Here is a 12,360-nt window from a genome sequence, read left to right on the forward strand (position 1 = left end):
GAGACTTGGGGAGCACAGAGTGTCACCTCTAGGACAGGGTTGTCAGAGATGCAGAGTAACCTCTATTAAACCAAGCTGTCTGGAGGAAAAAAAAAATCAAGTGAACCTTCAAGCACACGAGCTCATCTTCAGGTGTTTTTCAGCAATAATGTGTATTATTTGGTTGAATGCTAACATTAGGTAAGAATTAGACCCATTCTTCAAGGGATTTGTGTGGGAGTTTAGAAGCTTTATTGAAATCTGAATTTGGCTTGTACCTCATCCAGAGGTCTAAAAAACTTAGCACTTTATCCAATGAGCTACTAATAAGAGAATTCTACACAGCCTGGATCTTCAGATGTTTTTCTCTAAAGACTCCTAAGTTCACCCCAAACTTTTTGAAGCACATCTTTGTGCGTCCTTCTTGTTGTCTTCAAATTTCAAGTGGCCGCATGGCTTGACCTTCACAGCGTGTGTACTAACTTTTTCAAATGTGTCTTACACTGAATTGCCAGGGCCTGCTCCTCTCGCCTGGGCGTTAAGGCATCCTTCCCCGGTGCACCAGGGCAGAACTCATCCCACTGATGCCAGATGGGTTGTGGTCAGTGGAGAAATGACCTGGGCACTGGGCTGTGCCGCTGCACCTGCTGTCAGGCCGCTAAATTCTAGTCCGCTGAATCCCATCCAGGGAGTAAATGTCCTTTTACAAGCACTGTAAATATGAACTTTTTAATATGTCTTTAAGAATGCAGGATGTATGTGACTGTGTCTAAAAGATCTACATTTTATTATTTATATTTTGAGCTTAATAGAGATACATATATCAAGTCAGTCATATTTGCTAAGGGGATTTTAACCTTTGGCTTCGTCTAACACCAAGGCTGTGATGCTTTAATGATAATATTATTCAGACCATTTGCCTGTGATTATTCTGGTGAAGTTAATTCCCACATAAAAACATTTATGATGGCATGCTATAATCTTTGCTACAGATTATCTAGGTGTAACCAGTTCAGCTTGGGAGAAAAAATTGCATCTGTAACTGAAATTAATCTGCATGTAAATCAGACTTAAGTCTCTTCAGATTTTGAAGCCAGATTCTGCAGTATGCTTTGCAGAAGGGAGGAGTGGATAGAACTTAAAAAAAAAATCTACAGATGATTACTTACTGAGTTTATTTCACTGTACATCTTGTTTTCATGTGAATTCTTCCTTCTGAAGCTTTCCTTCAGCACAATGCCACCATGCTTTTTTCCTACCAAAGAAAAGGCAGCTATTTGCCTTTTCAGTCATACAATTAGTGACTAAGAAACACTCAGCATTGTATTTTTTAATCAGTTATTATTTCATTTGTGTTTTGTTCCACTAAACTTTAACTCTGTTCCTTTAAACACAATTATAAGTAAATTTAAAGTATATTGACGGATAGTCCCAGTTAGTTTCCTTCTATAATCTGCAGCCAGAATTGGAGAGGGGATAATTTTTTTTCAAAGTGGTAGAAAGAGGATTTCAAATGTTCTTTCTCTTAGATATGTTACCCAAGACCCTTACCAATCTAAATTACGATGTACCTCCTAAATGGGGGAGGGGAGGGAAGCAGAAAGCATCAGCATTTCAGATTGTCAGTGACGAAACAGCAGAAGGTCTGCAAAGTGTACATAATTTACTCATCCATAGCAAAAGTGAAGACAGACTGCATACATTAGAGTTCAAAATCACTGCAATAATGAGACATATTTAGCACAGTGAGTTTGTGAAAGTAGGGAAATAGTAAGAAGAAATACTTGCTATAAACGTTCACCATGACACAAAGGTATGATAAGAGAAAAAAGCCAAACAACCTCTGCATCTTCAGTAACTCTGAACTCTCATTTTTCCAGTTGGTTAACACATCTTTTCCTACAAGACAATTTCCAAAAAGCAGTGGTTAGGACTAATACAGAAGATGCTCAGTTTCAAAATATGTGTAATCATTTTAGGAGCACATGACCCATGAAGGAAAAGTTTTACTATTTTTTGGTTCAACAAGTTACAGGTATCATGCATTTTGCACTGAGGAGTGGAAATTCCTGCATATATATATATATATATATAAAAATATACACACACATTTTCTTTTTATATATATATATCTCCATCTATGTTTTTACAGAAATGTCTGTGCAGAATTTGCCTGCAGCCTTGCAGAAGGCTGGAAAACCGGTTACGCATCCACATTAAGCGCTCTGCTATTGCTTCACAATGTACACACACAGAATGTATTTGCTGCGTGCGGGTATACAAATTCGTGTCTGTGGTGGGAGAGAGATGTGATGCTTTGGGTGTTCGGCTGCTTTATAAATAATGAAGGAGAACATCTGTCCACTGGTAAATGTGGGGGAAGCGCAACTGATATCACAGCTCTGCCAGCCTTTGTAAGCACATGAGAGCTTCAGGGACTGTGCTTGAAATTAGTCTTTCTGGGTAAAGAAACACTTTCTCCTCCTCGTAAAATTTTCATTGTTTTAATTAAGGAAATGTCAACAAACTGATTTTTCGCTTGAAAATCGGAAAACTGGAAAGACTGAGAAATTTGTTATGGTTCAAAAAGGGAGGAACTGTTAGTAAATTATGTATGTACTTTTTGGTCTTGGTATGGAAAAGGTTGTTTTGTTTTTACCATTTGTTTTCTACTCTATTTTCAGAAGGACACCCACTGTCAGAAGAAACCAACAGTAGCCACCCTTTGGTAGAAGGGCTGCCTGTTTGCTCTGAAGAACGAGACCATGCTGAAGCACCTCTTTAAGATACCTTCTATTCTGAGCCTCAGAAAAGATCATCTAAGATGATCCTGGGTTTAAATAACAAAGATGAATTTGAGCTGATTGTTTGCTTGGTTCTGCTGCCCTGGAGTTAGCTGCAGAGCTGACCACTGGAAAGGATAGTGCAGGTAGATACTCCTGTGCTGCAATACAGTGTTTCACACCTGCATAACCATCTAAGAGGTATCTCAGCTGAATGAAGATCACAAGATTCCTGAGATGATTTGACCTGTGATGGAGGGACGCTTCTGGGAAACTGCTGGAGGACTTCAGCACAGGGCACCTGGCATCTCTGTCCTCACCAATCTCTGTCAAAGTCCGAAATGAACAACACTTGGTCGTACAACCTGAGCTTTGGTGCACCTACAGATCCTGTTGAGCCAAGGGCTGGACTCTCACGAAATGGGCATACAGTAGTGGCTGTTTTTCTTGGATTTATCTTGTTTTTCGGTTTCTTGAATAACTTGATTGTCCTCATCCTCTTCTGCAAGTTTAAGACCCTCCGTAACCCAGTCAACATGCTCCTCCTGAACATCAGTGTCAGCGACATGTTAGTGTGCATCTCAGGCACTACCCTCAGTTTTGCATCTAACATCCATGGCAAATGGATTGGAGGGGAGCATGGTTGTAGGTGGTATGGCTTTGTCAATTCCTGCTTTGGTAAGAGTTCAATGATAATTCTCTTATCTTATTCTTTTTAACACTGGTGCGTGAAGCAACTTGATCAGTGAGCTCACTGCTGCTCTATGGTAAACAGAAGGATGCTTTGATTGCCTTGTTATGGTGAAACATAAGTGAAATGCATGTTTTAAAACACTTTAACAAAAGACTTTATGAAACAGTAGCACGGATCTGATAATTATTTCGTAACGTATCACATTTTTTTGAAATGTCTTGTTTCTAAGAGCTAAAAATGGCATCTAGAAAGAGGCAAGTCACTGGAAGGAGTTTAAGTGTATGAACATATATAATACTTACTTCTTTTTCAGGAAAATTTGTGCCAACACTGAATGACAGGCCCCTCAGTGCTGCTTCGGTCATGAACAAAGCCTGTATGAAATGTACTCCATTTACCATTTGTAATTATCTATCAATCTATAATATGAATTCCCTCATGTGCCAGATAATGACAGTTTTCATCATTAGATGCTTTCTGTTCTCCCCCAAAGCAAAACCTTTGTTTTAAAATTACATGCTTGCAGATTCAATAGCAAATTAAGTCATAGGAATAGATTAGTTGGAAACAGTCAGTGTGCATCAAAGCCGTGGTAAAACAGTGTTCAGCATTCTTTTCCTGTCCAGACAAAACTTTTCCTGCAACCAGATTTTGCACTGCTAGGTTTAAGTGTTTTAACTGAAAATTACTCTAATTATTAAAAAAAGATAAAGGAAGAAGCACGGTCAGAGGGCAGCCTTTACCCCTCCAAGGTGGGTCATTGCTTTAAGAATTACGTCACCAAGCAGTGACCCTTTCTGCATTTATTCCTACGTTCAAAAAAAGGTGCACTAAAGCATAAACTGGCCTGTGGGTGCACATTTAGATGTGATCCTCACCTCTCCCAGACTGGGGGACCTGGCACAGCTCCCTCTTGTTGTACGACCTTGCTTTGGTGCCTCCAGGCTGCCAGGACAGGACCGAGCGCATCCCCGGCTCTTCTCCCACCCTGGAGCTGCGGTGCGTCTCGTGCAGGCGCTTTGGGCTGAGAAGTGCTGCCGCAGCCCTTGATGTAAAGTCAGGCTGCGGATCCAAACCCACGTTTTTTACCTGAATTATAAGCTCTCTCTATTTCCAGTGGTGTTGTCTCTGGTACCCTTCCCTTCCTCAGACATGTTCTCCACTGATGACAGTTAACTCAGCCTGGAAGCTTCCCCTGGGAAATTGCTGCTTTGCCCAAAGTGAGCTCTCAGGAGTTAACAGTGTTGTATAATATAAAAGCGCTGACTTTGGCCATCCAAAAATACACCCCATTATCAACAATACCTTGGCTTGTTTTGTCAGGCTGTTTTTGGTCTGATCTGTGCAGAGCAGAATGACGTGTCTTCTCCTTCCATGTTTCATGTCCATTTTTGTGAATTCTATGAATTTCCGAAAAGGCTAGTTACTGAAATACTGGGAGAAAGAGGTTAGGACTGTTTTTTCTCCATCCTTTGATTTGGTCTCTTTTTTCATTATTTAATGAAATAAATTTTCTTTATTTATTTGAGATGGGATGGGAGAATAACATTTGGAGGGAGGGGAAAAAAGGTATGTGTTTAAGGGATTAGAAAAAAAGTATGATGAAGGTTCCCTTCAAGCCTGCTGGCTTCTGTCAGGGTACCTGGGTGTTACCACCCTGGTAACTGTGGAATTAAACCGGCAAATGGGTAAGTTTCTCCTGAGGTGACTTGCTTATGGAATAATTCTTCTAACAGATTTTCTGTATAAATCAGGTGAATGGCACGAGTGCAGATTTCTGCGCTATTCTGTGCTATTGTGCTGTCACCTGTGTTCGTGTGAGAGTTTCTGGTATAATTCTTAAAATTGATCAGATCATCAAGGAACAAGCAAGCAAACAAAACCACAAAACCTGGAATGCCAAAGGTGACCTCAGCTCCTCTGAGTGGTGGTGGGGCTGTCAGCAGGGTGTCATGGGTGGCTGAGGCAGCCTAAATGCAGGTAGTTACTGACCTATGCACGTGGAAACTTCTCGTGGCAGTGTTAAATTTTTTTGCAATTCTTTTCTCAAAGTCTTGCAGTACTCACAACTTTTTTTCTTTCACTAGTGCCTATAAAGGGCATACTGAAGAGGTTTGCTTGCAGAGTTATAACTAAAAAATGTTCACTGGAAAATAATGTGAGTAAAAGCAAATAATAGTAACAGGTTGCCTAACATATATATGTCTCTATGGACAGATTATATCTGCCAATTAATACCATTATTCATCAGGTTTTTTGAATTTTTGTACTCCAAAGTGTGCTAAAAAAGAGCTACTTGTAGGTATGTGGTGTGTTGATAGCTTTTCCAAGTCTTCATAGCACTTGAAAACAAAATGCTTAGGTATATATTTGTGGGTTTTGGGGTTTTTTTTTTTTTTTTTAGTGTGTTCTGTAAGCATCAGAGACTGAAGAAGGATCCATTGAATGGAATGGTTCATTTTTTTTATGGCTGTTGGAAAGTGACATGAGAGAGTTGCGAGCTTTTTGAGACTTGCAGGTATTACTGCTAAAAGAAAAAACAAATAGTGTCTCATTCATTGTAGGATTATTTTCGTAGAATCATAGAATCATTTAGGTTGGAAAAGACCTTTAAGAACATCCAGTCCAACCATTAACCTAACATTACCAAGTCCACACTAAAGCAATCAACGGTAGACGAGACTAAACCATGTCCCAGAGTGCCACACCTACCCGTTTTTTGAATGCTTCCAGGGATGGTGACTCCACCACCTCTCTGGGCAGCCTGTTCCAATGCTTGGCTACCCTTTCCCTGAAGAAATTCTTCCTAATATCCAATCTAAACCTCCCCTGGCGCAGCTTGAGCCCATTTCCTCTCATCCTATCAGTTGTTACTTGGGAGAAGAGACCAACACCCACCTCACTACAACCTCCTTTCAGGCAGTTGCAGAGAGCAATAAGGTCTCCCCTCAGCCTCCTCTTCTCCAGGCTAAACAACCCCAGTTCCCTCAGCCGCTCCTCATAAGGCCTGTGCTCCAGACCCTTCACCAGCTTCATTGCCCTTCTCTGAACACGCTCCAGCACCTCAGTGTCTTTCTTGTATTGAGGGGCCCAAAACTGGACACAGTATTCCAGGTGCGGCCTCACCAGTGCTGAGTACAGGGGGACAATCACCTCCCTGCTCCTGCTGGCCACAGCATTCCTGATCCAAGCCAGGATGCTGTTGGCCTTCTTGGCCACCTGGGCACACTGCTGGCTCATGTTCAGCCGGCTGTCAGCCAGCACCCCCAGCTCCTTTTCGGCCAGGCAGCTTTCCAGCCACTCTTCCCCAAGCCTGTAGCGCTGCATGGGGTTGTTGTGACCCAAGTGCAAGACCCAGCACTTGGCCTTGTTGAACCTCATACAGCTGGCCTTGGCCCATCGGTCCAGCCTGTCCAGGTCCCTCTGCAGGGAGATGATTCCTACAATGAAGTGGACTTGGGGAAAAATTGTGTAAAACTTATCAAAGTGATTCAGAAACTCAAGAGGTGGAAAATCAAGTATATTCTGTGTCATAAGCTGGTGGCTTAAGACCTCACTGACTGGTGCAGTGTAGTTGCTGAGGATAAGGAAGCTTTTTGTCTGCAAGAGGATTTTTCACACCTTAGTCCAGTTTAGATCATAGCCTTTGGCCTGTTCACTGTGACTACTTTCTGAGTGGCAAAGCTGATCAGATTTATAAACATAAATGCAAAAGCTACAAAGACTACAAAATACTATATAAGGCTATGTATGGTATAAAAGGAGCATGTAAGAACACAGAAATGGCAAAACTGTATAGGCTGGGAGGAGAACATTTCTTTGTGTTATTTACACTTTCTTGCAATCCCTTAGCTATTCTTAAAAAAAAAATTATATACTTTCTATTCGCTAAAATTTAGCTTACCCTCCTTTGTGTTTCATGTCTGGTTTTGGCCCATCAAGGCTAAGAGGAATGGTCCTACTGCTCGGGGTCCAGAATAGAGATGTGTAGTAGGAAAAGTAATTAGGAAGAATGGAAATTCAACATCAAACTTTGTAAGAATAAACACTTCAATATTCTTACCTGTTCCTTTTTTTCTCACGGGATAGATCCTATCCTACTAGGATAAACTTCAGTGTAGGGCCAGGGTTTCGGATGATATAACAGTAAGTTCACTGGCTTTGGTAGAATTGCACTCTCTTGTACCAAATGAAGATATGTACCTTTTTTTTTTTTTTTTTTTTTTAAGCTGCAGTATTTTCCTAAATCATGAAGAAATTTTAAGTGGGCAACTAATCTTCATGACTTGGTGAATATTTGATGATGTATAAAACATATCTAAGCCAACTTTAAACTGTTAACATATTTTAAAATGCAATTCATTCTTAAAAGGCTTCTGAGAAGGACTGTATTTTAGTGGTTATTTTTTTCCCCTCCCACTTTGTTTTGTGATGCTATGAAAGCCTCCTCCTTCCTGTTTAAAACCAAATTGAGAGTGAAGGTATTATCCCCCAGGTCTGTTGCCTGGATGAAACCTGAGCCAGTGGAAGTAGGAAGCTGAGATTTGTTTCAAATGAAAATGCATGCTGAGAGATGACTCTTTTTTTTTCTCTAACATTGTCTTACTGTTTTTAAAATCACATAACTGTTGCCCTGGAGGTGATCTGGAAAGCAGATCTGATTCTCCTTCCAGCAATATCGACAGTGCAATGTACATTGATGTCGCTTACTGTGGAATCGAGTTGTAAATTCTTTACTGGGTAATCCATTGCCTACCCCAGGCAGTTAAAAACCACGACCCAAGAACCAGCACCAGGAGGTTGCTATGGGCACAATGGAAAAAAATACGGACAGAGTGTAGGTGTTTGGTTTATTTACTTGCTGCTTTCCTCACGTCTGCTTCGTGATTTCAAACCATTCACAGAAAGCAGAAGTTTTAGAAGCTAATGGGATGTGCAGATGCTGATCAATAAGCACATAATGGGGATTTTAAGGAGAACATTAAATATCATGAAACGCACTGTGGAAGTGTAAGATCTGTTGGGTCTTGATCTGGGGGAGCATTACAGATGGAGCTGGAGGACAAACAGCATGGGATGTTCCCAGCATAAATTATTTTACACTGGTGCTTGTGCACGTTTGCAGCTCTGTCAAGTAGGTCACTGCAGTGGAAACTGCACATGTCGCTGAGTTGGGGAAGTGGATGGATTTGCTAAATTTGCTCCCATTACCCACCGCTTAGCCATGGTTTGACAGGCTCATGGTTATACATTTAAGCAAACATGGAAAGGGACACAGGGACAGGACACATTTCTCCCAGCTGACCTCTGAGTAAACTTTGCAAGCAAGCTGAAATAAGAACTGTTAAATATATTGTGAAATAATTAAGCATTAGATTTTAATTTAGGAAAAATACATTATTTAGTAACGCACTCCCATAGAGACCACATATATATACAAAGTGGTGTGCCATCCTAAGATGAAGTTTGTCACGCAGCTTTGACCATCTCACATGTAATCTCTCCTGTGCCTTATTAAACACTTAAAATCTCTGGACAGATGAAGACTTTGAGAAACATTTCATCTTCTCCCAAGATACTTGCACTAATGTAGACTTCCTAAACATGTAGGACAGGCAGAATTTGGGCTCAGATGACTTCTGGAGTTCATTTTCAGAATCACTACTTTATGCCATGCCATGTCAGGATTAAATATTAAATAGATTAATACATATGGGAAAGGTGGAGCTTTCTCTGGCTCAGGAAATCCAACACTAGATTCTAATGCTGGAAAAGTTTCAAGGCACTTGAAACAAAGCAAAGATATTTTTCGACTGTTGAACTCTTAGCTCTTTTTTTGAGGTGTCTGCTGGTTGTTTTCTCTTCCTCAACCTTCACGGGAGTTAAAATACCTGGCAGTTTGCCTGAGAAGTTGATTCCAATATTTCATTTTAAAAAATGAATTCAGGTTAGTGTTGTGTAAGTGAACATCACTATGCAAGAGGACACAGAGATGCCTATGCCATGTGAAAGCTGTGTGATTTGAGGCTGTGTCTTCCTGCACAGTGTTCTGTCTGTCCTGGATGCAGGACACGGCTATGTTCTTAAACCTATTCTAATTGAAGGCATGTATATGTGTCTTTATGTCCATTGATAAACCAAGGTCCTATCTAAATGAGGACTTTAATCTTTTTAGAAACCCCATACTACTCAACTATCTGGGTAGATAATCTTTTCAGTCACATTAAAGCAGTTATTGATTGATTCCCTTGTAAACTGCCAGAGAACACACTGAATGAGAAACAGAGCTGCTCATGATTTTGTTTTAAAGTTCAGCTGCCTTGTGACCTTAAACAAATAATTTTCTTCTCAGTCTTTTACCTTGGTTTTATATGCTGTAGCTTAGACTGACTGCACTAAACTAAGGTGCTTAAATTTAGAGCACAGACTTCTGACATACTGGAAATGCTCTGCTTACAAGATGCAGTTGAGACTGCAGGTGAAATGAATGGCTCTTCTGTGAGAAGATACATTATTTTCAGGAATAAAGACAATCTCCCTTGGCTTGATCCTGCAAGAGCTCAAGCCTGAAGTCTTCTGAGCCCTGATACGGCAAGTACTCACCTCCCGGTGCAAAACCACTCTTAGCAACTTCTCACCTGCCCACTGAACATGGATAGCTCCTTTTCCAGTGGGCTTGGGGTGGGATTAAAAGTGATATTTCTATAAATAAAGCTGATAGCAAGCACAACTAATCAGTAGTGTTTAGGAAAACGTGGTTCTGCATCAGGCTCCAAAAATGTCTCCGTTTCAAGTGCATAGACTCTGTTATGCCTGCAGTCAACGTGACCCATGCAAGCTTTCCTAGGTAGCTGTTCAGTATCAGAAATAAATACTCTACTGGTAGAGGAGAGGGAGGGGGAAAAAAAGGGGTCTGAATAATGGGAAATAGGTCAAAGGTGCTTACAGTTCCTTTCTCTAAAAAAGGAGAAATGTCATTACCTAGAGGGCTTTACTTATTTTAATGCAGTGTTACAATTGATGGTTTATCCTGAATTTTTCCACTTTATTTCAAGTACCTGATATGCATTAGGTTGTATAGTAAATGGAAACACAAAAGTACTTGTTCAGGAGGGAGGTAATCTGAATTCCTCTTTGGCATCCCCTCTCTAGGGAAACTGAAGTTAGCCTGCTGTACTTTTTATTTAAATAATTAATCAATGACGTAGTGGTATATTATTAAGTACACTTCTGAGGGGCCATATTTACATAGAAAAATGAAATGCTGAACACCTTACAGACAGATGGGAATCATGTGACTAAACCCAGACATTTTCCAATGCACCAGTCTTCTTTTATAATCAATAGAAAAACAAATTGTACTGCCAGCATGCAAATTGTCTGATGTATTTGAGATGTTCTCTTCAGGGTGATATGAGCTGTGCCCTACAAGCGTCCCTTTATCTCCACTGGCTATGAAAGGAGCCCAGGCTCAGGGGTAGATATTTGCCCTGTACCTCTCTGGAGTCATGAGATGACCCTCACAAATAGGGTGCTTTTTGCTCCTTTTGTCTTTCTGTCATTTTCTTACTTTTGCTTATAATTCCCTCTCCACCTCAGTGTCCTCTTCCTGGATGTTGGGTTTATTTCTTGTTTATTTCTAGTTCCTATAGGCATTAAATACTGTACAATGTTGAAATCACTTGGAATAGTTGTCCAAGAGTGAGTATTTGGAAGACATCTGTTATATTTCCATGAAGAGGTGCCCAAGTCCTCTTTCAGAGCTTGAGAACCCACATTCATCATGTAGTGATCATGCTGTCTGCTGTCCCTACCGGTAATTTGTAGAGCACAAGCATTGGGCTTTTGTATGCAGTTCAAGTGCTTGAAGCAGGGGGTCAGCTTGGGCAAAAGTTTTGGAAAACCTGATATAGAAATAATCATACCATTCAGAGAAAGTGGAAACAGAAGACCTGATGTGGTGCTTTGAATATTATACCTGAAATCAGAGACCTCACTTGGGTATATGGTTTAACGCCAGGTTAGAATAAGAGAAGGTTTTGCCTTCGTTACAGCAGAGCATTGCCTAAGGTCTCATTCAATTTGCCTGTGTTCTTAAGTCATTGCAGACTATGGGTGTTGATGCTAACAGTGTTAGGTCAGATCCTGTGGCGTGCAGTTGATGTCTGTGTTACCAGGCATGGTTGTTTCTCCCTCCCCTGGTCTGGGCAGCCCCAGCTCAGCCCTATCTCCATAGAATCATAGAATCATTTAGGTTGGAAAAGACCTTTAAGATCATCCAGTCCAACCATTAACCTACACTACCAAGTCCACACTAAACCAATTAAGGGCAGACTAGATTAAACCATGTCCCGAAGTGCCACATCTACCCATTTTTTGAACACTTCAGGGATGGTGACTCCACCACCTCTCTGGGCAGCCTGTTCCAATGCTTGACTACCCTTTCCCTGAAGAAATTTTTCCTAATTTCCAACCTAAACCTCCCCTGGCGCAGCTTGAGCCTGTTTCCTCTCGTCCTATCACTAACTACTTGGGAGAAGAGACCAACACCCACCCCACTACAACCTCCTTTCAGGTAGTTGTAGAGAGCAATGAGGTCTCCCCTCAGCCTCCTCTTCTCCAGGCTAAACAACCCCAGTTCCCTCAGCCGCTCCTCATAAGGCCTGTGCTCCAGACCCTTCACCAGCTTCGTTGCCCTTCTCTGGACACGCTCCAGCACCTCAATGTCTTTCTTGTATTGAGGGGCCCAAAACTGGACACAGTATTCCAGGTGCGACCTCACCAGCGCGAAGTACAGGAGGACAATCACCTCCCTGCTCCTGCTGGCCACACTATTCCTGATACAAGCCAGGATGCTGTTGGCCTTCTTGGCCACCTGGGCACACTGCTGGCTCATGTTCAGCC

General features: G+C 41.3%; 1 protein-coding gene across 1 annotated transcript in view; it reads left to right on the forward strand.

Moving 5' to 3' along the window:
* The first annotated feature begins 3,094 nt into the window (after positions 1–3,094).
* LOC142594960 (pinopsin-like) overlaps positions 3,095–12,360 on the forward strand; it is a 91,198-nt gene continuing 81,932 nt past the window's right edge. Inside the window, exon 1 of the mRNA XM_075721625.1 lies at positions 3,095–3,440. Coding sequence (XP_075577740.1) covers positions 3,104–3,440 — 337 coding nt within the window. The 5' untranslated portion in view covers positions 3,095–3,103. The remainder of the gene's footprint in view (positions 3,441–12,360) is intronic.

The sequence above is a fragment of the Pelecanus crispus genome, chromosome 1 (genome assembly GCF_030463565.1).
Source record: "Pelecanus crispus isolate bPelCri1 chromosome 1, bPelCri1.pri, whole genome shotgun sequence".
Classification (NCBI taxonomy): domain Eukaryota; kingdom Metazoa; phylum Chordata; class Aves; order Pelecaniformes; family Pelecanidae; genus Pelecanus; species Pelecanus crispus.